The following is a 24948-nucleotide window of genomic DNA, read 5'->3' on the forward strand; positions in this document are numbered from 1 at the left end:
CTTCCTCATACACACATACTTTCACACACACACTTCACACACTATTTTAACACTACAAAGACCACAGGCCAGTCATTTCATCAAGTCAGTAATCTTCCTTTGAAAGTACATCCATGTGACAGAAGACAGCAGCTCATCTAATTTCCAAAATACAAATTGTCTTACAAACAGTGAACTGGTCAGGATAACAATAAACAGTTAATGGGTCTTCTAGCCTGAACTAGCAGTAAATTCTTCCAAAAAACATCACAGAAAGCATGCAGCACACACAGAGCTCTGGATAAATAAGTGAAAAGAAGCTGAAATGGTTAACAGCCAGCCGTGTGTCACACTATCAACAGACAGAGAATGTGCTGAGCAGATCTTATCAGTGTTCAGGTGAAACAGTTATTAAAAAAAACAAAAAAGTACAGAGCAAGACAGAGGGAGAAGGGAGGACAGATCAGTAACCTGCACACTTGTGGTCATACCTTCTTGTATCTCATCGGCTTCAGATACAGCGTGTTTCTCCTTCCTCTGCCCCCCTTCAGCCTCACTCCAGCGCCTATGTATTCAAATGTGGCGGGCTGGGGACACTACATGCTGATTGGCTGTTGATATGTGGGAGGAGCGGAGGAGTGCAGAGACTCGGGCTGCCTGTCACTAAACCAGCCCACTGAACCATCGGCCCAGTCCGAACTCAAGGGCCGCAATGAAACAGCCCGAACGCAAAAGCCGAATGAACCAGCCCGAACGCAAGAGCCGCAGGAAACCGATCAAAGAGCCGCATGCGGCTCGAGAGCCGCTGGTCTAGGGGATAGTAGAAACAATTTTACTTATCTGATACTCCTGTTCATCCAGCAGATGGCACTCCCCCATGCTCTGGCAGTGGATTGTCCCTTAGCATTGTAAAATCCAGTGCAAGGTTATGGACCAGACATTGGTCTTGAAGTTGCAAGAGGACCTTAGATGGCAGGAGAATGGGGGAGAATATGTTGTAGGACCAGTTTAGCAGAGTGAAGGATCAGTTACAGCTTATTTTCCATACCCCCAAACCTAAATAAGCAGTTAATCTTTCCAGTGCAGGTGTAACCCTATTGCAAGAGAGAATTGTAAGAGTTTCCTAGAGTACAGCTTTAAGGCCCAACTCTGTTTTAGTGAACTTTTAGGAGTTAGTTTAGACCAAGGTGATCCAAACAATTTCTTTCACTAACCCATGTAGTGGCTATCAGCACTGTATGAACGTATGTAGCCTCAGCTACATACAGCGCTGCATTCTGGCACCAAGATGGGGACTTCTCCCACTTCCAGAACAAAATCAGGTCGGCTGAGCACCGTCAGTCATTCACAGGAAGCCTTGTAGTTTATGACTGAATACAAGGCTTCTTCTGATTGTCATCTTCCCACCTCTCTGCCTCAGTCTTCATGGAGGGGGCATTTCATGTTCCCATTGGGTGTCAAGGGAGAGAAAGGAATGTAAGTAAGTGCAGGTTTTTCCCTGCCTAGTAGCAAGTAAAACAAGACTATCACCTAGGAGCAAAATAAAAGGCAATGACGCTCCATTTATAAAAAGCAATAAGTAAGGTTTTACTAGTCCATTCAGTGCACAGACAGGTTCACCTCAACCCCCAGCCGCTAACGCAGTTCAGTCAATGCTCATAATAATCGTAGAGACAGTGGCAAGTTTGAAAGATTTCCCTCTGCTTTTGATTACAAAATTGCGTGAAGCAGAATGGTATCAGTAAACTAAATTTTTAATCATCTCCTGGTTTTGTAATAACCATTTGACTGAAATTTTGGTGGAAAGTAACGAATCTTTTGACTAAATTTGTAAGTTACCAAAGTTTTCAAGTGTACAGGCAAATAGAGAAAATATAACTGGTCCTTACTCCTCGTGGTCTTGGAGTCTATTTTTTTTTCTATTTTCTATCTATTTTTTTTTGTTTGGGTTGCCTTATGTAGATTGTGTTGTTTATAATCTATTTGCTGCTTCTTAATCCTTAAAACTAGGGTTGCACCGATACTAGTATTGGTGCCGATACCAAGTATTTGCAAGTATCGGTGCTCGAGCAAATGCTTTCAGGCTCGGCTCTTTGAGCTATCAGTGGGTCTCCCCAGTTTTAAAGAAGTCCAGTAATTGGAGCTGGCAGAAAAAGGCAATGTTTATCATTGTTTCTTTTTATATATTTCTGTTTCTTCATCTGCAGATCAAAGGGATGAACAAATGTTTCACTAGTTAACCCCTTAATAACTCTTAATTTACTCTAATCGGCCTTAATTATCTCCCTATTCTCCTCCATTTAATTATTATTTCCTGCTTTTTTTCACGTCTATTTTATAAATCATAAACAATCGACTTTTTTTTTTTTTGGTTTACCTTGTTAGTGTGTGTGTATATATATATATATATATATATTATTTTCACTAATATAAAAGTGGTTGTAAACACTTACAACACACTTTGACCTACAGGTAAGCCTAGATTAAGGCTTACCTGTAGGTCCAAGAAATATCTCCTAAACCTACACGGTTTAGGAGATATTTGCCAAAAGACAGGCACCGCTGTCTACGGTGCATGCGCCGTAGACAGCAGCGCACCGAGCACGGCATCGTCAACAACGAAGATGCCGCGCGTGTTGGCCCCCGTGCGCATGCGCGGGAGTGACGTCATTGCAGCTTTGCCGAATGACAGCGGCGGAGCAGCGAGACCCCACAGAGAAGATGAATGCGAATATTCTGCATAGTAGTCCATTATGCTTTACCTTTGCAGGGAATGAAAGAGGAAGTAAACTCATCAGGGTTTACTTTCTCTTTAACATATATTTACACATTTCACATTGAAAAAGCGCTAAATTTAAAAAAAAATCTATTTATTTCATTTGTAAATAATTTTTCAATGCTTTGTACTATTGCTCACAGCTGAAGTTACTACGAAACAACAGTTGCAGTAGGTATCGGTAATTGGTATCAGCGAGTACTAAAAAAAATAAAAAAATAAAAAGTATCAGTACTTGTACTCGGAAGAAAAATGGTATCAGTGCATCCCTGCTTAAAACGGATCAGAATGAAGCTTCACTGTAAATATCATGTCTTATTTACAAATGGTTTACGTCATCGTCTAGATTGTAAGCTCTAACGAGCAGGGCCCTCTGATCCCTCCTGTATTGATTTGTATTGTAAGTGTACCGTCTGCCCTCATATTGTAAAGCGCTGTGCAAACTGTTGGTGCTATATAAATCCTGTATAATAATAATAATCTTATATTTTTAGTTTCTTACGTGATGCCACTGCATAAATATCCACCTGCCATCTGGAAATCTCTGAAGTTGAAGGAAGGTATTTATGCACGCCTGCCTGCCCATTTTCTGAAATCCCTAAATGAGACAGAGAAGCCCGCTGCAGTACATTGGAAACCACATGGACTTAAATACAGGATGAATCCAAAAACAGGAGAGCGAGAGCGTGTTGCTGATGTTCCAATACTTCCGTACTTTCCTCCAGAAGCCAATGAAGGACTTTGGGGTGGAGAAGGCTGGATCACTGGCTATCGTTATGCTAATAATGATAAGGTAAAATATTCTGTTTAAGGAAGAAAGAGAGAGGCCCCTGGAAGTCGCATATCTTTGGTGTCCTAAAGAGTTGAATGGAGTGGCAACCTCAGCCTGAACTCCGACAGGCCACGCCCCCAGAAGTCATCTCTATAGGACACCAACGATGTGCAATGTCCAGGGGTCTCTCCCTTTCTTCCTTGACCTTTTGCAGGAGCCAGGATGGGCTCCATCCCCTGCCATCACCCTAGCAGCAGCTGCATATGCGCTGCCTACATCAGGGCTCGACAAATCCCAGGCGCCAGGTCGCCGTTGCGACTAGAAATTATGCCCTGGCACCTAGGTTTTTGTCACTGACAGGTGCCTCTACAGGGCTGGCTGTGAGGTCTTGGCTGGGAAAGTGGAGGCCCTCCAGACACAGAGCACTGTCTGGTAGTCAGGATGGAGCAGGAAGAGAGCAGTTCAGCGGCCGCTGACATCCTCCTCCCTTCTCCACACATTGTTAGCAGAGCAGCGCTGCACCGTGTGAAACTGTATGTAGAGAGGAGCTGTCAAAATTGAGGCTGGATGTCGAGGTGGGTGGGACCCAGCTATCCAACACCAGCCAATAGGATCTGGGTGGGCCGATACATGTACGTGACCACGCCCCTTAAGCAGCCCAATCATTGGCTGGATAGCTGCTGAGTCCCACCCACCTCTGACATCACGCTGAATTTGTCAGCTCCTCTCTCCTTAGTTTCATACGCTGCAGCACTGCAGAGAGCATTCAGTTTCAGTTACACTATCAGCTGTGAAACCTGTCAGTGCAATCCAGTGCCACCTGCCAGTGCCATGTGCCAACCATTGCCACCATCCAGTGCCATCTGCCACTGCCAGTTAGTGCCAGCTGCCAGTACCAACAGTGCAATCCAGTGCCACTTGCCAACCTGTGCCGATTAGTGCCAGCTGCCAATGCAAAGCAGTGCCATTCAGTGCCACCGGCCAATGCCAGTTAGTGTCACCTGCAAACCATTGCCACCTGCCAATGCCATCCAGTGCCACTTGACAACCTGTGCCAGTGTCATATGCCAACCATTGCCATCTGCCAGTGCCAACCTGTGCAATCCAGTGCCACCTGCCAATCAGTGCCAACCTGTGCCACCTGCCAGTGCCAATCAGTGCCACCTGCCAATACTAGTTAGTGCCATCTGCTAATGCCAGTTAGGGCCACCGGCCAGTGCCAGTTAGTGCCACCTGCTAATGCCAACCTGTGCCAGTGCCACCTGCCAGACATTGCCACCTGCCAGTGCTGCCCATCAGTGCCACCTGTCGGTTCCCATCAGTGGCACCTCAGTGCTGCCTATTGGTGCCAATCGGTGCCACCTGTCAGTGCCCATTAGTGCAGCCTATCGGAGCACATCAGTGAAGGAGAAAAAAACTTATTTGCAAAATCTTATAACAAAACAAGTGTTTTGTTTTTTTTGTTTTGTCCTTTTTTCTCTTGGCATCAGGCATGAGCAATTCTTATTGCCCGATGCCCCAGACATGCAGTTCTGGGCGCTGGGCAGATGATTTAAATAACTGGCTCCTAACTTTTTCAGCTGGCTCCTAGAGTCTAAGCAAATTTGTCAAGCCCTGGCCTACATACCCCCTCTTTATCGAGTTTGAGCCGCACACAAAAGTACTTTGGTGCAGTGTTTTTTAGCCAGTATGCAAAAGTAGACTCTTCTTAATGCAAGAGCAATAGCTTACCTCCCGTCATTAAAGGGAATGTATAGCTTTTTTTTTTTTTTCTTCATGTAAATATGGAATATTACATATAAGTTCAGGGCTTCTTTTCATGTGTTTTTCTAAGCCATACATGAATTGCCTGTTTAAAAATGTATAAACTTTATACCAGGGGTCAGCAACCCATCGATTGTGATTTACTAGTCGATTGCAGACAAGTGACTGGTAGATTGCACCCTGGACTGCCGACCCAATCAGTGCCACCCTGGGCTGCCGACCCCACCATCCGAGAGCATCAAAGCGGAGGGTCTATTTGTATAACTGAGCCAGCGTTGGCTGCAGAGGAAACAGATGCCCACAGTTGGAGCAGACGGCCACATAAGCCAATACTTACTCTGTAGTGCTGGCTGCAGTGTCGGGTGGAGTGATATCAACTGCACTCCTCCTTTTATGCCTGCAAGCAAGCACACAGAGCGGCACCAGCAGCATCTAACACACAGAAAAGTAGATTTGCTTCTTAAGCAGTTCAGTGGGCATAATTGCTATTAGGCTGCTTTCACACTGATGCAGTGCAGTATACCTGCAGGTTAGCTGTACTTAGCCATAGACTTCTATTTTATTCTGCGAGTTAGGTGTACTTTTATAAAGCCATCCAAACCTACAAGATATAATAGAAGTCTATGTATCCTCAGTGCAGGTAACTCACAAGGCATCCGTGTGAAACAGCCTTATAGGGGGCTCAGGACAATAAGGGTTAATTTACCATTTGTGTTTTTTTTTTTTTTTTGGGGGGGGGGTCAGTAAAACACCATAGGTGAGCCTGTTTTTACCACCACCCCCTTTAGCTGCTTTGGCCAGGGGGGTACACATGTCGCGGCTGCAGCAGAAGTTATATGCCCTGTTGTGCTTGGTGGGTGTAGCACCAGCCATGCATGACCCATTCAAGTGACTGAGCCCACTCTGCAAGCGCCCTGCAACCTTAACTAATACAGTTATCTTATATCCTAAACTTTTTCATTAAAGCACAGTGGGATTAGAAGTTTTGTGTATGTATGTATGTGTGTGTGTGTATATATGTGTATATATATATGTGTGTGTATACACATATATATATATATATATATATATATAAATAAAATATTAAACAAAGATAGTTTTATAGAGAGTATTTTAACTGACAGTATGGGGGTCCAGGATCTATTTTATAGTGTATATATACACGTCTCTGTTTCCAAAAGTGTATCGGAAATTTCTTTGTTCCCAAGAGGTTGCACTTGAACTTACTATGGATACACTATGGCTTTTATGGGTACCAGATTATTTGCCCAGCCAGGGGCTATTATACTGTCTATTTGCTATTATATAGTGTAATACCTTCATGTGTATATACTAGATCATACAGCTCAAATGTCTGCATCTCCAATAGTGTATACTACAATAGCCGTTTATGTGAAAAAATCAGTGATACCCAATTGTATATAATTAATATTCCATGATAAAGTGCAAAAATGCTTAAAAAAGTGCTTAATAATAAAGTGCAAAAAGTGCTTGAAAAGCTTATATACCCTAAACGTGCTAAAATATAGTGCAGTAATCAAATAAGAACAGCAATAAGAACCCTAGCCTATAAAGAAAAAAAATTGTGTGAATGCCCTATATAGGACAATTAATATTGAATAATTAAAGGCAATAAAAATAAAAAAGCAAGCAAAGCAAAAATAAAATTAAGTTAATGTCCACAAAACATAGTTCTTTGTGCAAAATCCAACAGAAGAATATTTTCATAAAGTGACTTTCGTGCTCATGTACTCTTTAAAGCGGAGGTCCACCCTAAAGTGGACCTTCCGCTCATTGGAATCCTCCCCCCCTCCGGCGCCACAATTGGCACCTTTCAGGGGGGAGGGGGGTGCAGGTACCTGTACAGTACAGGTATCTGCACCCATTTCCGGGATAGCTCTCTGCGGAAAGGGGCGTAGATTACGCCCCTTTCCGAAAGTCCCCCGCTGCCTGCTGGGAAACACACAGATCCCAGAGGCAGCGGGTCCATCCTTATTGCGCAGCGCGACTCGCGCATGCGCAGTAGGGAACCCGGAAATGAAGCCGAAAGGCTCCACTTCCTGATTCCCATACCCAAGATGGCGGCGGCAGCACCCGAGAGACGATCGAGAGATCGGCTTTGGATGCCGACATCGCGGGCGCGCTGGACAGGTAAGTGTCACTATTTTAAAAGTCAGCAGCTGCAGTATTTGTAGCTGCTGGCTTTTTAAAAAAAAAAAAAAAACTCGGACTCCCGCTTTAAGTGACTCGAGTGCTCCCCCACAGGCGTCCCCACTCACCAGATGTCTACACCCCTACAAGGGTAGTGTGCATGTAAATCAGCTCCTTTAAGTGTATCAACTCGGCTCTCTCGGCTTCAAGCACCATGTGATTCCAGGAGTCAGATCCAAGAAAGGTATATTCCTCCTTATAAATATCAAACTCAATAATCCTCCAGTGTTTTTCCTCATAAAAAAAACAAAGAATGGCTTCCATAGTGTAGCAGTTGGAACAAACCATTTCTCATTTATTAAAAACGTTAATCAAAAACAGATACAAAAACAAAAAAAATCCAGATATTTTGACACTAATTATTGGTGAAGCAAAAATTATATGAAAAATTATAAGAATATAAAAAAACGAAAAAAAAAATTAAAATAATTAATTAAAAAGACTCTCTTCTCTTATACAGAAAAAACGTCCCCTCAGCTCATGTATCCGTCTTAGTACGGAAATACAATGTTTTAAAACTATTCCAGTGTATCAGTCTGGATAGTTTATATATCCATTTTGAGCGGAGCCATAAAATCAAAGTTTTCCAGAGGAAGAAATAATATATGACTTATAGTCACCTCTAGTTATGTCTTTATGGGGCTCGGTTGGTGGATGCGCAGCGTGCACTCCAACTGCGCTCCACACACTCGAGCTACCTGGAAGTGACGTAGTGTGCGTGGCTCCATCGTACGTGTTTCGTCATAGACGTCTTCAGCGGCGGTGCCACGCCACCACACACTATGTATTTTAAAGAAGAGGAGAGCATAGTATACAATTCACATCCCCTTTATTTTAGCCAATCAAAATTAAAAGAACAGAAGCAGGAGGGACTTTGTAACATTAATAAATAAATGTTATTAGTAATAAAGGGGGCATGAATTGTATACTATGCTCTCCTCTTCTTTAAAATACATAGTGTGTGGTGGCGTGGCACCGCCGCTGAAGACGTCTATGACGAAACACGTACGACGGAGCCATGCACACTACGTCACTTCTGGGTAGCTCGAGTGTGTGGAGCGCATGCTGCACATCCAACGACCGAGCCCCGTACAGACACATAACTAAAGGTGACTATAAGTCATATATTATTTCTTCCTCTGGAAAACTTTGATTTTATGGCCCCACTCAAAATGGATATATAAACTATCCAGACTGATACTCTGGAATAGTTTTAAAACATTGTATTTCCGTACTAAGACGGATACATGAGCTGAGGGGAAGTTTTTTCTGTATAAGAGAAAAGTGTCTTTTTCATTTTTTTTTAATTTTTTTTTATTAGAATTCTTCATATAATTTTTGCTAACTAACTAATTGCTTCACCAATAATCAGTGTCGAAATATCTGGATTTTTTTTGTTTTTGTATCTGTTTTTGATTAACGTTTTTAATACATGAGAGATGGTTTGTTCCAACTGGTACACTATGGAAGCCATTCTTTGTTTTTTATGAGGAAAAACACTGGAGATTATTGAGTTTGATATTTATAAGAAGGGATATACCTTTCTTGGATCTGACTCCTGGAATCGCATGGGGCTTGAAGCCAAGAGAGCCGAGTTGATACACTTAAAGGAGCTGATTTACATGCACACTAGCCCTGTAGGGGTGTAGACATCTGGTGAGTGGGGACCCTTGTGGGGGAGCACTTCGAGTCACTTGAGTACATGAGCATGAAAGTCACTTTGTGCAAAATCCAACAGAAGAATATTTTTTATAATCAAAGAACTATGTTTTGTGGACATTAACTTAATTTTATTTTTGCTCTGCTTGCTTTTTTGTTTTTATTGCCTTTAATTATTCAATATTAATTGTCCTATATAGGGCATTCAGACATAATTTTTTTTCTTTTTAGGCTAGGCTTCTTATTGCTGTTCTTATTTGATTACTGCACTATATTTTAGCACGTATAGGGTATATAAGCTTTTCAAGCACTTTTTGTACTTTATTATTAAGCACTTTTTTAAGCATTTTTTGCACTTTATCATGGAATATTAATTATATACAATTGGGCATCACTGATTTTTTTTCACATAAACGGCTATTTTAGTATACACTAGTGGAGATACAGAAATTTGAGCTGTATGATCTAGTATATACACATGAAGGTATTACACTATATAATAGCAAATAGATAGTATAATAGCCCCGGGCTGGGCAAATAATCTGGTACCCACAAAAGCCATAGTGTATCCATAGTAGGTTCAAGTGCAACCTCTTGGGGAACAGATATTTCTGATACACTTTTGGAAACATAGAGACGTGTATATATACTATAAAATAGATCCTGGACCCCCATACTGTCAGTTAAAATACTCTCTATATCTCACAAAACTTCTAATCCCACTGTGCTTTATTGAAAACGTTTAGGATATAAGATATAGGACCATTTACCAGGTAGCGCTAATTACCCCACTTTAGCACATTAAATAATCTTTTGTAGAGACTCCAGTTGGGAGTTTTTATCTTTAGAGGAGGCTGCATGCAATTTTGTGTGACCCAAGAGCGGCTTTCTAAGAAATAAAAAGTTAACTAATACAGTGACCAAGAGGTTAAAGCAGTCGGTGAGGAGGAACCCCGCAGAAGCATGCAGCTGCAGTGTGCTTACAGAGTGGCCTAATTTATTTGAATGGGTTGTGATTGGCAGGAGGAAGTGGAGATCTTTGATTTCTCCCAATTTTTTTCAGGTAGATCTCCACCTCTCTAAGGTTGCCTACCCGTCTTTATACCATTGTATTTTCCTTTTTGCAGGTAACCTAAATTGGATGGAAAACATGTATTTGTAGAGGTAATCTGCAGTGAAAGTCAGAGGCTGGCATAGTTTAATTATGTTTTATGTGATTTCTACTTTGTAGCTCTCAACCAGATTAAAAGTTAAGTGGAAGCCTCAGCTCTTCATTCGTGAACTGTACAGTGAAATACTGGACAAAACATTTTCTATAAAGGTGACAATGAGAACTTTGGATCTTATTGATGCTGCTTTTGGATTTGATTTTTATATAATCAAGGTAAGAATATGAAACCCACTACACGTATAGTATATATTGTTTGTTGAAAAAGATTGCTCAGGTTCCTCATTTAAATATAAATATATACACAGTATCTCACCCCTCACATTTTTGTAAATATTTTACTATACCTTTCTTTGTGACAACACTGAAGAAATGACACTTTACTACAATGTAAAGTAGTGAGTGTACAGCTTTTATAACGGTGTAAATTTGCTGTCCCCTCAAAATAATTCAACACAGCCATTAATGTCTAAACCGCTGGCAACAAAAGTGAGTACACCCCTAAGTGAAAATGTCCAAATTGGACCCAAAGTGTCAATATTTTGTGTGTCCACCATTATTTTTCAGCGCTGCCTTAATCCTCTTGGGCATGGACTTCAGAAGAGCTTCACATGTTTCCACTGGAATCCTCTTTCACTCCTCTATGATGACATTGTGTTGCTGGTGGATGTTAGAGATCTTGCACGCCTCCATCTTCCTTTTGAGGACGCCCCACAGATGCTCAATAGGGTTTAGATCTGGAGACATCATTGGCCAGTCCATCACCTTTACCCTCAGCTTCGCTAGCAAGGCAGTGGTCTTGGAGATGTATTTGGGGTTGTTATCATGTCTGAATACTGCCCTGCGGCCCAGTCTCTGAAGGGAGGGGGTCATGTTCTGCTTCAGTATGTCACAGTACATATTGGCATTCATGGTTCCCTCAATGAACTGTAGATCCCCAGTGACGGTAGCACTCATGCAGCCCCAGACCATGACACTCCCACCACCATGCTTGATTGTAGGCAAGACACACTTGTCTTTGTACTCCTCACCTTGTTGCCGCCACACATGCTTGACACCATCTGAACCAAATAAGTTTTTCTTGGTCTCATCAGACCACAGGACATGGTTCCATGTCCTTTGTCTGCTTGTCTTCAGCAAACTTTGCGGCCTTTCTTGTGCATTATCTTTAGACGAGGCTTCCTTCTGGGACGACGGCCATGCAGACCAATTTGAAGCAGTGTGCAGCGTATGGTTTGAGCACTGACAGGCTGACCCCCCCACCCCTTCAACCTCTGCAGAAATGATGGCAGCACTCCTACGTCTATTTCCCAAAGACAACCTCTGGATTGACACTGAGCACGTGCACTCAACTTCTTTGGTTGACCATGGCGAGGCCTGTTCTGAGTGGATCCTGTCCTGTTAAAGCGCTGTATGTTCTTGGCCACCATTTTGCAGCTCAGTTTCAGGGCCTTGGCAATCTTCTTATAGCCTAGGCCATCTTTATGTAGAGGAACAATTCTTCTTTTTTTTCAGATCCTTAGTTCTTTGCCATGAGGTGCCATGTTGAACTTCCAGTGACCAGTATGAAAGAGTGAGAGCGACAACACCAAATCTAACACACCTGCTCCCCATTCACACCTGAGACCTTGTAGCGATAATGAGCCGCATGACAACGTGGAGGGAAAATGGCTAATTTGGACATTTTCACTTAGGGGTGTACTCACTTTTGTTGCCAGCGCTGTAGACATTAATGGCTTTATTTTGAGTTATTTTGAAGGGACAGCAAATTTACACTGTTATACAAGCTGTACACTCACTACTTTACATGGTAGCAAAGTGTCATTTCTGTAGTGTTGTCACATGAAAAGATATAATGAAATATTTACAAAAATGTCAGGGGTGTACTCACTTTTGTGGGATTGTGTGTGTGTGTGTGTGTGTGTGTGTGTGTGTATAATATATATATATATACACACACACACACACACACACACACACACACTGGCCACTTTATTAGGTACACCCCCTTTTTGCCTTCAGAACTGCCTTAATCTTTGTGGCAATATGTTCAACAAGGTGTTGGAAATATTCCTTCCATTCCATATTGACATGATAGTATCACGCCGCGTGGCCGGCTTAAAATAGGAAAGCGGAGGGACTGGCGGGATCACCAGGTATTTCACAAAAAGGAAGCAATACAAACCAATAAAGATACTTTTTAATACAAGTGCATGGTATGACATACCCCAACATTTCATATTCCTGATATGCGTAACGTATTCTTTAATATACTACCCTTAATTTTATGTGCTCTGTTTGTTTTTCTTAATGTTTTTTTTTTTTTCTTAATATGTTTAGACGCCACAGAGGGATTTATGCTCCAAGTTAGGAATGGAGCTAAAAAGAGCTATGTTGATACGTCTTGCAAAAAAAGACCCAGATCTTCACCCTGATGATCAAACCAAAAGAGAACAGATTTACAACAAGTACAAGGTTTGTTTTTTTCTTTTATATGGATATTTAGCTTGCAGAGTCGTCAGCTCCTCAGTTTTCACAGCGAGGGAGTCATACAGCTGTTGTTTTTTTGTTCTTATAAAAATTGAGCTTGGATTTATTATACCAGTGCCTAGTATGTTTAAAAAACAAAACTGATTGACCTCAATGACACGGAAATGTATGAACTAATTCTATTAAACCATCCAGCTCTGGAATTACTTTATCTGAAGCTATGCCCATACTGGTCTCCTATTACAGATGGTAACCATACATGATGTAACCAAATTCATATCTTAAGTTTTTTTGATAGAAAATGACTTGGAACCCCCAAACATAATATTTTATTTATTTATTTATTTAAAGCAGAGGCCCTAGAGGATAAATTGGTGGGTTTTGGAATTTTTTAATGTTACACGGTTTTTTGTGCAGCTGTTTTTTTTTTTTTTATGCAATTTTTTAAGAAAAATACACTATTTGCATCTAAATGCAAAAAAAAAAATACATAACCCATTTTTTTTCAAGAAATAAAAGATGATGTTACGCAGAGTAAATAGATACCAAACCTGTCACGCCTTAAAATTGTGCGCGCCCATGCAGCAGCAACAAACAATGTAAATTTTACTATCCATAGGCGATGCTTTAAAAGCATTCACAGGTTACTTTAGATATACAGATGGTCTGGTGCTAGAATTGCTTGCCATGATCTGACGTTCATGGTGATACCTCACATGTGTGGGACTATCACCGTTTGCTTGCGTGCGGGACCGACGCATACGTTTTCCTTTGCACGCAAGCACAGGAGGGTGCTGGCAGTTGAATTTTTTTTTTTTTGTTACACTGTTGCTTTCATTTTATATTTTTTAATCACTTTTATTGCTGTCACAAGAAATGTAAACATCCTTGTGACCACAATAGGCAAGTGACAGGTACTCTTTATGAAGGGATCGAGGGTCTATAACCCCAAATCCCTCTTCTGCCCTTAAAAGATATGAGACACAAGATGCACCCTAGGATTCTGGTAAGGGGGCAAATACAAGTAGATGTATGCTCTCATGCTGCATTTTACACCCTAAATATTGGTAACATGTAAAACGTAACATGAAGCAAAAGATGAAGTTATCCTTTAATACTTTCTCATTCACTGATCTGGAGCAGGAACTTTTACCAATATATATTTCAGGCATGCAACAAGTGTCCTGTTTAACAAAAGCAGAATTCTCTGCGTCTGTGTCACAACTTATAGGACAGGATACAGCTTTAACGCAGCCATCTTTGTCGAGCTCAAAAACAAACGGAAAAAACAGCGCCAACCTAAGTGCAGTATAATCAAACACAGATAATTATTCACAAGGTAATCCACTCACTCTCTATTGGAGTAAATCGGGCACATCTTATGTATGGTCATCAGGTACATCACAGGGTTCCCTGGGGTAAGCTGTCCTCTTTGGCTGTGGATTCTCGTCCGGTGGCGCCGGTGGTTCCCAGCGTCTCCGGCTCGGTATCACATCGTTACGGGGGTCAGCTGATGGATCGTTCGGATCGTTCCGGGTCGCGCTGTGATGACGTAGTTGCGCACGCGTTCGGAGCATGCGTGCTCCTTCATCAGGCATACCGACCACCATGTTGGTAGTGGTCAAATAGGGAAGGGGCGGTGTTGATTGGTCAGTGTGCTGACAGTACCTCCCCTATGTGGGGCGGGGTTATCTCGCCCAGAGCTTAGTGTTTATTTTAGTAAACTATGTTACAGGCTGGCTGGGGATAACGTGGGGCCGAACTGTGTATATCTATGTGTAAACATCAGCTAGAAAAGGTTCTTTTTCATATGTGAAGGTTAAAAAATGAAATTTTATTTATTTAAAAGCTAAAAGAATTAATTAAAAAGAAAAAATTAATATAGTATATTAAAAAAAAAGGGAATGCAAATGTCATAGAATAAAAGAATGGGTCGATGGTAAAAAGATGAGAGTATATATGGAAAAAAGAGGAAGGAATTTTTTTTTACAGGGATTTTTTTTTTAAAAAAGGAAGGAAAATACAAAATGCAGAATGAAAAATATATAAAAAAATATAGTAAAATTATAAATTTTAATTAAAAAAAATTATATACATTTTTATATATATATATATATATATATATATATATATATATATATATATATATATATATATATATATATATATATATATATATATATATATAGTATATGTGTGTGGAATAAGAGAGGATATATGAGAAAATATATACGAAAAATAATAATGCTATTAAGAAAATTGAAGAAAATGATTTTGATCATTAAGAGATATTTTTTCAATGAGTAATAGTAAAATCTCGAAAGAGAACGATAGACCCAAATTATTGGCGTTACAATGGGATACGAAATTGTCTATGGGTGGTCCGGTACTGTCCCATATGACGATAATATCGTCTATGTAGATTATGTTCTCTAAGTAGGGGTTACTGTTCCAGATGTATAGATGTTCCCAGAGGCCCATTGTCAAAATTGCATAGCTGGGCGCAAAATTGGCGCCCATAGCTGTCCCTTGGGTCTGTAGATAGAATTTTTTTATTAAAAGTAAAGTAGTTGTGAGTGAGGAAAAAATTTGTGGAGTTTAAGATAAACTCTGTTTGTACAGCTTTTAGGGATGGGTCCAGGGCTAGAAAATGTTTTACCGCTCGGAGGCCTACATCATGAGGGATGGATGTATATAGAGAGTTGACATCCAGAGAGACCCACTGATAAGTGGGCTCCTAGGAATAGGTTTTTAGGATGTCTAGCAGATGTGTACCATCGCGTATGTAAGTTTGTAGGTTGTGTGCCAAAGGTTGCAAGAAATGATCGATATAAATGGAGAAGGGGCTGTTTATGCTTTCCATCACGGCTACAATAGGTCTACCTGGGGGATTTGTGGGGTTTTTGTGTATTTTAGGGAGATGATAGAAGTATGGGGTGTTGTAGTATGTTTTGGATAGAAAGGAGGCTTCTGCTTTCGTGATAATCTGGTCCCTCAGGGCTTGTTTTATGAGTGTTTCAGCTTCTAGAGAGAAGAGGGGGAGTGGGTCGCTTTTCAAGGGTTTATACGTGTTTTTATCGGAGAGTAGTCTGTTGGCTTCATTTACATAATCATCGTAATTTTGGATTACCACACCACCCCCTTTGTCTGCTGTTTTGATGACAATAGAGTTGTTTTTCGTTATGAAGGGCCTTGGATTCTTGGGGAGTGAGGTTATTTTTACAACGCTGTGAGGAAGAGGTAGTTTTACAAAGACGTTTTATGTCTGCATATACAACCTGATAGAAACTTTGTATATGGGCCTTTAGCTTGACTGGGGTTGAATATGGATTTTGGCCGAAATGGAGTTTCACTGGAGGGGAATCTAACTGATAATGTGTGGGATAGGGAGTGTCTGAGACCATGGTGGTGGTGGCATCGTCTTCATTCATATTGTACAAATCTTCTAAGATAGCTAAACAAGGATCATCTGTATCTACATTTGTTGTAGACAAGAGTGAAGTGTTATTAACAATCGGGTCTGTGATATTGGTGGGATTCTCTTTTTTGGATTTGATATTAAAGAAACGTTTTACTGTAAGATTTCGTACAAATTTATTTAGATCTACAAATAAAGTGAAAGGATTGGGATTTGTGGTAGGTGCAAAATTGAGTCCTTTGTTTAACAGGGAGATCTCATCTGGAACTAGGGTATGAGAAGAAAGATTAAAGATTTTTATAGTTTGACAATCTTTTCTTTGGGTTCTGTTTCTTCTGCCCCCTCGTCTGCCTCTTCTAGTTTTCTTTTTTGTGCAGGTTGAGGGGTTAGGACTAAAAAAGACTGATCATCAGTTGGTATGGGAAGATGGTTGCATGATGGTTGAGGATGGGTTTTAGACTGGACAGCTGTAATGTTACCGTCCTGTAAATCTTGGGAAGGTTGTTCTATAGAAGGTTGTGAGATTGCTAAAATATATAAAGGTGCATACAAAACTAGTGCTAAAAATATAATTAACTAATTAGTTGCACGTGGCGCTGTTACCTGTGTGCCTTTCAGTCAACACTCCCTAATCTTCTAGAAAATCATATCCCACATCATACAAAATGTGATAAATAATAAACACTTAGGTAAATACCCAAATTTACATTTAGATTAAGTGTACAGTGACATAAATGAACAAACGTGAATATAGTCCATCCGCCAAATACCAAAAAAAAATCTAAAATGTATAGAAAAATATATTATCTATAAAAATAAACCAAAAAAAAATTATATATAATATCCAAATAATAGAGAGTCTTTTTATAAAAGCGTGAGCAAATCTCCAGTGTTTAAGTCTCCTTATACACGTGACTCCTTCACCACACCATCCGTGCTTAATGACCCCCCTTCGTGAAAAAACTCACCAAATGCTAAGCCTTACACTCTCGTGTGAGGCAAAAGGGCTTGCAACAGATCTCTCAAGATGTAATTTGGATATCAGCACATCCGATTTTATCTTCTCCAATTGCGTACTTCAATGTGTATATATGAATACCTCAAAGAAAAATCACAGAGGGAGACCCCAATAGTGTAATACTGCAATCACTCTTTAATGTAAAAAATCGCACTCTTTATGCACTCACATGAACTTAAAAGGGTAAAATCACTTCAAAAGGATAAAGAAACTTGCTTCACAAATCCACTCCACAACAGCATTCTGAATACGTCGGGGCATTGGTGGTCACAGCGGACTTATTAGATACGGTACTGGATCACTTAATCTCACCCCTCCTCGTGCGTCCCGCCTGGTCCCACACAGCAGGTCCGTTCGAAAAAGGCGCCTTCAGATCAGATGATTCAGTTCACTTAGTCCTGTACCTCCTTCCCAGCTCCGTGTATGTCAGCTCAATGTTCACCAGATAGCCACGCCACTGATCAGAAAATGGGCATTTTGCAAGTTTCAGCTCACATTGATTTCAGTGAGGTTCTGGTTTGGCTTCCGAACGTCTTTGAAGTTCGCCGAATGAGGCTCAGACTGAACCCAGGGTAGTTTAGCTCATCTCTAATTGTGCAATACTCATGAATGAGTATTGCACAATTAGAGATGAGCTAAACTACCCTGGGTTCAGTCTGAGCCTCATTCGGCGAACTTCAAAGACGTTCGGAAGCCAAACCAGAACCTCACTGAAATCAATGTGAGCTGAAACTTGCAAAATGCCCATTTTCTGATCAGTGGCGTGGCTATCTGGTGAACATTGAGCTGACATACACGGAGCTGGGAAGGAGGTACAGGACTAAGTGAACTGAATCATCTGATCTGAAGGCGCCTTTTTCGAACGGACCTGCTGTGTGGGACCAGGCGGGACGCACGAGGAGGGGTGAGATTAAGTGATCCAGTACCGTATCTAATAAGTCCGCTGTGACCACCAATGCCCCGACGTATTCAGAATGCTGTTGTGGAGTGGATTTGTGAAGCAAGTTTCTTTATCCTTTTGAAGTGATTTTACCCTTTTAAGTTCATGTGAGTGCATAAAGAGTGCGATTTTTTACATTAAAGAGTGATTGCAGTATTACACTATTGGGGTCTCCCTCTGTGATTTTTCTTTGAGGTATTCATATATACACATTGAAGTACGCAATTGGAGAAGATAAAATCGGATGTGCTGATATCCAAATTACATCTTGAGAGATCTGTTGCAAGCCCTTTTGCCTCACACGAGAGTGTAAGGCTTAGCATTTGGTGAGTTTTTTCACGAAGGGGGGTCATTAAGCACGGATGGTGTGGTGAAGGAGTCACGTGTATAAGGAGACTTAAACACTGGAGATTTGCTCACGCTTTTATAAAAAGACTCTCTATTATTTGGATATTATATATAATTTTTTTTTGGTTTATTTTTATAGATAATATATTTTTCTATACATTTTAGATTTTTTTTTGGTATTTGGCGGATGGACTATATTCACGTTTGTTCATTTATGTCACTGTACACTTAATCTAAATGTAAATTTGGGTATTTACCTAAGTGTTTATTATTTATCACATTTTGTATGATGTGGGATATGATTTTCTAGAAGATTAGGGAGTGTTGACTGAAAGGCACACAGGTAACAGCGCCACGTGCAACTAATTAGTTAATTATATTTTTAGCACTAGTTTTGTATGCACCTTTATATATTTTGACAGTTTGTAACAAGTGGCAGCTAAGGTGTAGAATTTGTGTCATTTAAGCGCTGTGGTGATACACTAGGTAAAGGGTTCGGTGTGTGTGTGTATCTTTAATAATTGTGAGATTGCTAGGCCCAAAGTTTCCTAGTTGTTGTTATTTATTGGGTGTTTTATGGGGGTGCTTTCATCCCTATTGGGATTGTTATTGTTTTTTGTTTTGATAGGGATGTTTGCTAGATCGGTATTAACTAAATTGTCAGTGGGGAGGATCGTGGAGTGTTGATTACTCTGTGAAATTTGGATATTTCTTTTTGGTTTTCGGTACCGTTTGGGTTTTGGTTGTGAGACATGAGTTATATTCCTGTGTGGGCTGTGGGCGGTGGATTGATATATGCTCTGTTGATTGGTTGTTCTGTTTTGGGTGTGGATTTTGGGAGGCATGTGCTACTGAGTGATAAGTTTTGGAGGGCCGAAAAGAAGGGGGAATTGAATTTGCATTAAAGGCACTGGGGTAGAATTTTTGGGTTTCCACTGGAAGACTCTTTTGTTGTTATCATCTACATCTCGCCTCATTTTTTGAAGTTTTTTATTTTTATTAATTTGTCTTCATCCAATTTTGTTTTTCTTTTTAGTATATCTAGCAATGCACTGGGAAGATTCGGTGTCTCATTAGTAAGATTCAATATTTGGTTTTTTAATTTTTCTAGGAGTGACACGCTTTTTAGATCTCGCTGTTTAATAATGATATTAATCCATTTTTGGGAACAAAATTCAGAGATATGTTCCCATTCGGTTTGGAGGTCTAGTGAAAGAAAGGCGCATCTGGTTTTGATTCTAAGGCCCCTTGGGGGTAACTTTAGAAGAAAGGTACTCTTGAAGAAAAAACTTGTCCCATTTTTGATGATTGAGTGTTATAATAGAATCTTCAATTTTTCTGAATAATGTGCATAATTTTAAATAGATGTTCTCTCTTACTTCAAACTTTGTTTTAAAAAATACTTTCGGAAAATATGAGAATAATTCATCTAAAAAGACATATTTGGAATGTTCCACTGATTGGAGCATGTCCATGGTAAAAAAAAAAAAAAGTTTGTTTTTGTAGGAAACTAGGGAGCAAAAAAGATAAGTATACATGTAAATGTGTTATAGGGAAGTTCGGAGATATATTTGGAAAAAGGGATGTGCTTGTATATTTCTCTGATGTGAGTGGTATATGATATATATATATATATATATATATATATATATATATATGTATATTATCTGGTAACCAGAGCTGCATACAAAGACTTCTAATGTATATACAAAGTAAAAGAAAGCAGATTTTTTTGTTGCGCTGCTGGTTTACATAAATCCCAGGGTGGAGGGAGACTAATGGGGGGGCAAAAAGAGGGGGGGAGGGGAAGGGACAGGACAGACAAACAAGAAATGGCGTGGAGGTTGGGTTCTGTGGCAGTAGTATTACAAAAGACAAATCCACAATGTACTGTAGTTCTTAATAAGCAGTGTCAGATAATAGTCAATAGTATATTGTGCAATTATTAGCAGAAGATGGTAGATTATAGTCACAGGGAGAAAAGGATTTCTTAGCAAATACAGGGAGGCAGCATGTTCAAAGGTAGAAGGCACCTTTAGGAGATATACAAACAGAAAAAAACAGCGCCAACCTAAGTGCAGTATAATCAAGCACAGATAATTATTCACAAGGTAATCCACTCACTCTCTATTGGAGTAAATCAGGCACATCTTATGTATGGTCATCAGGTACATCACAGGGTTCCCTGGGGTAAGCTGTCCTGTCCTCTTTGGCTGTGGATTCTGTCTGTCCTGTCCCTTCCCATCTCCCCCCCCCCCCATTAGTCTCCCTCCACCCTGGATTTATGTAAACCAGCAGCGCAACAAAAAAAATCCGCTTTCTAGAGCTCAAAAACACCTCCCTTTTTCTTACTTCCATTTCACAACCAAAGTAAAACCCTGATGGTGCTAGACCTGAAAGAAGCTGAATCGGAGGGAAATGTAGAGGAAGCTGCATAATATTTCTCTCCTAATCAAGCATCTCACTGTACGCATTGAAGGTGTTCTATCATTTAAAGACTCTGTGGACTCAGCCACAACGTCATATCACACCCTAGACCAGCATTGCTCAACCCTTTAAATATATGTAAAGTCTCAAGGCACCCCAGTTTAAAATGTATATGGTACTTGTCAATGGGAAACCTGATCCTGAGACCATATACGCAACCTGCCTAGAAAACATTTATCTCACATCAAATGGCATCCTGGTTGAGAAGCACTGCTCTAGACCATCCTTCCTTCCAAAGTGGTTTCAGCTTTCAATCTCATTGAGGATATTGTTCTGTCATCCTTGTGCCTTGCACCTAAGTATCCAAAGGAAGTTTCTTTACATTGCCTAGAAATTGTTTGTTATTAAAGTGCACCTAAAAGCTACTGTATTTATTAGACAGACTTTGTCCTTTCCCTGGGTTCTTACAGGTGGCACATGCGCCAAAATCCACCAGTGCTAGGCGGATAAAGAATTTGATTACTAGAGCTTATGTTCTTGCATGATTTTGCGCATACTCCACCAGATCTGTTGGAACATCTTGGGCCTTTAGGCACCAAGCCTCAGTCTCCCAGCTCTGAATGGCTGCCACCTGCTTTTCTGTTCATACTTTTTCAAGATTTTCCTTGTCCATATTTAGTCTTCTGCTGATGTAGTTTGTGGCCCAAGGTTCTTGCAGCACTACTCTGAACCTTGGCTTTTTAACCCTGTTTTTGGGCCTGCTGGCACTGCTCTGTTGCCTAGTTGTTGCTCCCCTTTGTATTTATTGCTTTGGGTCATCCCATGCTGTAGGAATAATTTGCCTGTGTCCTGTACTGTGCGATTAAGATAAGAATTTTACCTGTAAATTCCATACCACAGAGGACTCGGAATGCGGTAGGGTTATAGGGTTGTGACTTGTATTGTGCACCAAGGTATGGAATTTGCAGGTAAGTCAAAGTTCCTCTTTTTTCATTACACAGCTAAAACTAAGTTTTTTATTTTGACAATACTAACGCTACCATTCAATCCATCAGGCATTTGAGATTCCACTTGACGAAGCAGAGTGGGTTGGCTTAAGTTTAGAAGAAGCTGTGGAAAAACAAAGACTTCTAGAAAAGAAGGTACCACTTTTTTTTTTCTTTTCTTTATGGGAACTAAGCCGGAGAACAAAATGTAATATACTGCAACTTACCAGTCCTTAGATGAGGTGGCTGCATTGAATTTTTGAGGTAATCCTGCCAGGATACAGAACATCTCCCTCTTTAGTCATCTTCATAACCGAGAGGGGGGAGCTGAGATGTATTCCTAACACACATTAACACACATTAAAGAGAAACTGTAGTCAAGCATGTATAATCCCCAAAAATTCAACAGTATGCAGTTCTAACATTTTAAAGCTTAATTAGGAATTAGCATTGTTTTTATTTTTTTCTTGCAAGAGTCTGTGTTGCTCCGCCTTGACGGCCCATGAAATCTTATGCGTGCGCAGTACAATGCCTCCTGGTCACGCATGCAGAGTGCATACAATGTGTACAGGTTACTATAGCAGCGGCAGCGAACATCCACTGTGGCTCCTATGGCAACATGTACACAAGGGGCTGGAAGCTCATGCAGGTTAAGGACTTGGCTTGGCCGCGCCTGCACAACCGAGATGCAGTGCTTTTAGCCCTTTGGTTTTCCTGTTGCTGCTGCTATAGTAACCTGTACACAACGGATCGGAAACGCTCTGCTTAATGCACATGCGCGACTGGGAGGCATTGTACTCTTCCTGTCTCCGCCCTCATCTGGCCCCCTGCAGCCCTCCTTGGCTTTCCTGTGACTTCCCTCAGCCTTCCTCCACTCTCCCCACCCCCCCTTCCCCTGCTAGAAAATCCACAAAAGAGTGAGAGAAAGAGAAAACGTTACCTGCAATTCTAGCCTGGGAGTCAGCGCCAGTGCTGTACAATGCGTCACACGCCTACGTGAATTACAAGAACAGAAAGTGGAAGTAACCAATATAAGGTATATACTTGCACCAAATAAATGTTTTACTTTCTAAAGTTAACACAGCAAGGGTGAAAGATTTATTAGCAGGAAAGATTAGTAAAAATTTTTTACTTTTTTTTAATTTTTTTTGCCACTTTAACCACTTGCCGACCAGCGCACGACGATGTACGTCGACAGAATGGCACGGACAGGCAAATGGGCGTACATGTACGTCCCTTTAAATTTGCCGCGCTGGTCGGGACCCCCGTGAGTCTGGTCGCGGGACCCGCGGACTCGATCGCCGCGGGCATCCCCGCGATAGTCTCACGGAGCGGCCGAATGGAGAAGTGCCGTTGTAAACAACATTTCTCCATTCTGCCTAGCAACTAGTGATGCTGATCTCTGCTCCATGGGATTGGAGCAGAGATCAGTGTTCACTAAATGAAAGCCCAACCCCCCCACAGTTAGTAACACGCCCCTAGGAACACTTAACCCCTACACTGCCACCCACTGGTTAACCCCTTCACTGCCAGTGTCATTTACACAGGAATCACTGCATTTATATAGCAGTGATTACTGTATAAATGACAATGGTCCCAAAAATGTGTCAAAAATGTCAGATGGGTCCCCCACAATGTCGCAGTCACAATAAAAATCGCTGATCACCCCCATTACTAGTAAAAAAAAATAATAAAAAATTATTAATAAAAATGCTATAAAACTATCCCTATTTTGTAAACGCTATAACTTTTGCGCAAACCAATCAATAATCGCTTATTGCGATTTTTTTTTTTTTACCAAAAATATGTAGAAGAATACGTATCGGCCTAAACTGAGGGAAAAAAAATTTTCTATATATTTTTGGGGGATATTTATTATAACAAGTAAAAAATAATGCGTTTTTTTCTAAATTGTCGCTCTATTTTTGTTTATAGCGCAAAAAATAAAAACTGCAGGGGTGATCAAATACCACCAAAAGAAAGCTCTATTTGTGGGAAAAAAAGGACGTCAATTTTGTTTGGGAGCCACGTCGCACGACCGCGCAATTGTCAGTTAAAGCGACGCAGTGCCGAATCGCAAAAAGTGGTCTGGTCTTTGACCAGCAAATTGGTCCGGTCTGAAAGTGGTTAAGGGCAGGACTGTTAACACAGCTTGTGATTTTAATGTCAGGTGAAGTACTATGCTCTTTGCTGAAACAGAAAGTTAAAAGCTCACTAGATTTGTGGCAGGATCAACACATTTTTTTTTCTGTACATGCAGGGTTTTTTTTATTTTTTTTATTAAAGATCGAGAATGTGTGTGTTTGAAAGATGTACTGGATATTATTTTTTTTGCCCATGCTTACACATATGAGTGTTTTTGATTAAATAATTGTTTTTTACTCGGTAATGTAAATTCTACAAGTGTATTCATAAGGTACTACTACTGTAACTTTACCTGTTTTTGGTTTCAGGACCATACTCCGGTTTTTAAAACTGCTGTAGATGAATTTATTAATAGAATAAAAGCTCAGAAACTGGAAGAGCCAGCAGTCATAGAGAACCGTCCTTGAAGATTTCTCCAGTCACAAACTTGTTACCCATCTTTGGAAGATATATGACCTACAAGGATAGTATGTGTATATATATATATATATTAAACACTGTTATATAAGTTGAATATAAAACGAGATTAAAAACCTTTTGATAGTAGTTACTTGTCTTTTTACTTATGGTAACAACCATTTAAAGGGTCTGTCAATCCACAATATTTCCTAACTATTTAAGTCATCATAAACCATGACATGAAACGTAAAAATAGCTCATCCTTGTCTCTCTCCAAAGCTCTGAGTGTAATTTCTCTGGTTTCAGCATGACCGATAAGCGTCAGCCAAAACAGGTGGAACATGTAACATGTTCCAAAAGTGAGCTTATCCTTTTAAAGGGTAATTTCACTTTCATGGGGGGAAAAATGTAAAAAAAAAATTATAATATAGCATATGCAAGTGATACA

At 40.4% G+C, this 24948-nt stretch overlaps 1 protein-coding gene across 1 annotated transcript in view; it reads left to right on the forward strand.

Moving 5' to 3' along the window:
• The window catches only part of MRPL28 (mitochondrial ribosomal protein L28), a 29323-nt gene extending 4676 nt beyond the window's left edge, over window positions 1-24647 (forward strand). The window contains exons 2-6 of the mRNA XM_077448779.1: window positions 3250-3548; window positions 10393-10545; window positions 12670-12804; window positions 22026-22112; window positions 24410-24647. Of these exons, the coding sequence (XP_077304905.1) occupies window positions 3261-3548; window positions 10393-10545; window positions 12670-12804; window positions 22026-22112; window positions 24410-24508 (762 nt within the window). The 5' untranslated portion in view covers window positions 3250-3260 and the 3' untranslated portion in view covers window positions 24509-24647. The remainder of the gene's footprint in view (window positions 1-3249; window positions 3549-10392; window positions 10546-12669; window positions 12805-22025; window positions 22113-24409) is intronic.
• Window positions 24648-24948: the final 301 nt, after the last annotated feature.

Source organism: Lithobates pipiens, unplaced genomic scaffold (assembly GCF_037356315.1).
Source record: "Lithobates pipiens isolate NorthernLeopardFrog02 unplaced genomic scaffold, aLitPip1_a1.2 Scaffold_22, whole genome shotgun sequence".
Taxonomy (NCBI): Eukaryota; Metazoa; Chordata; class Amphibia; order Anura; family Ranidae; genus Lithobates; species Lithobates pipiens.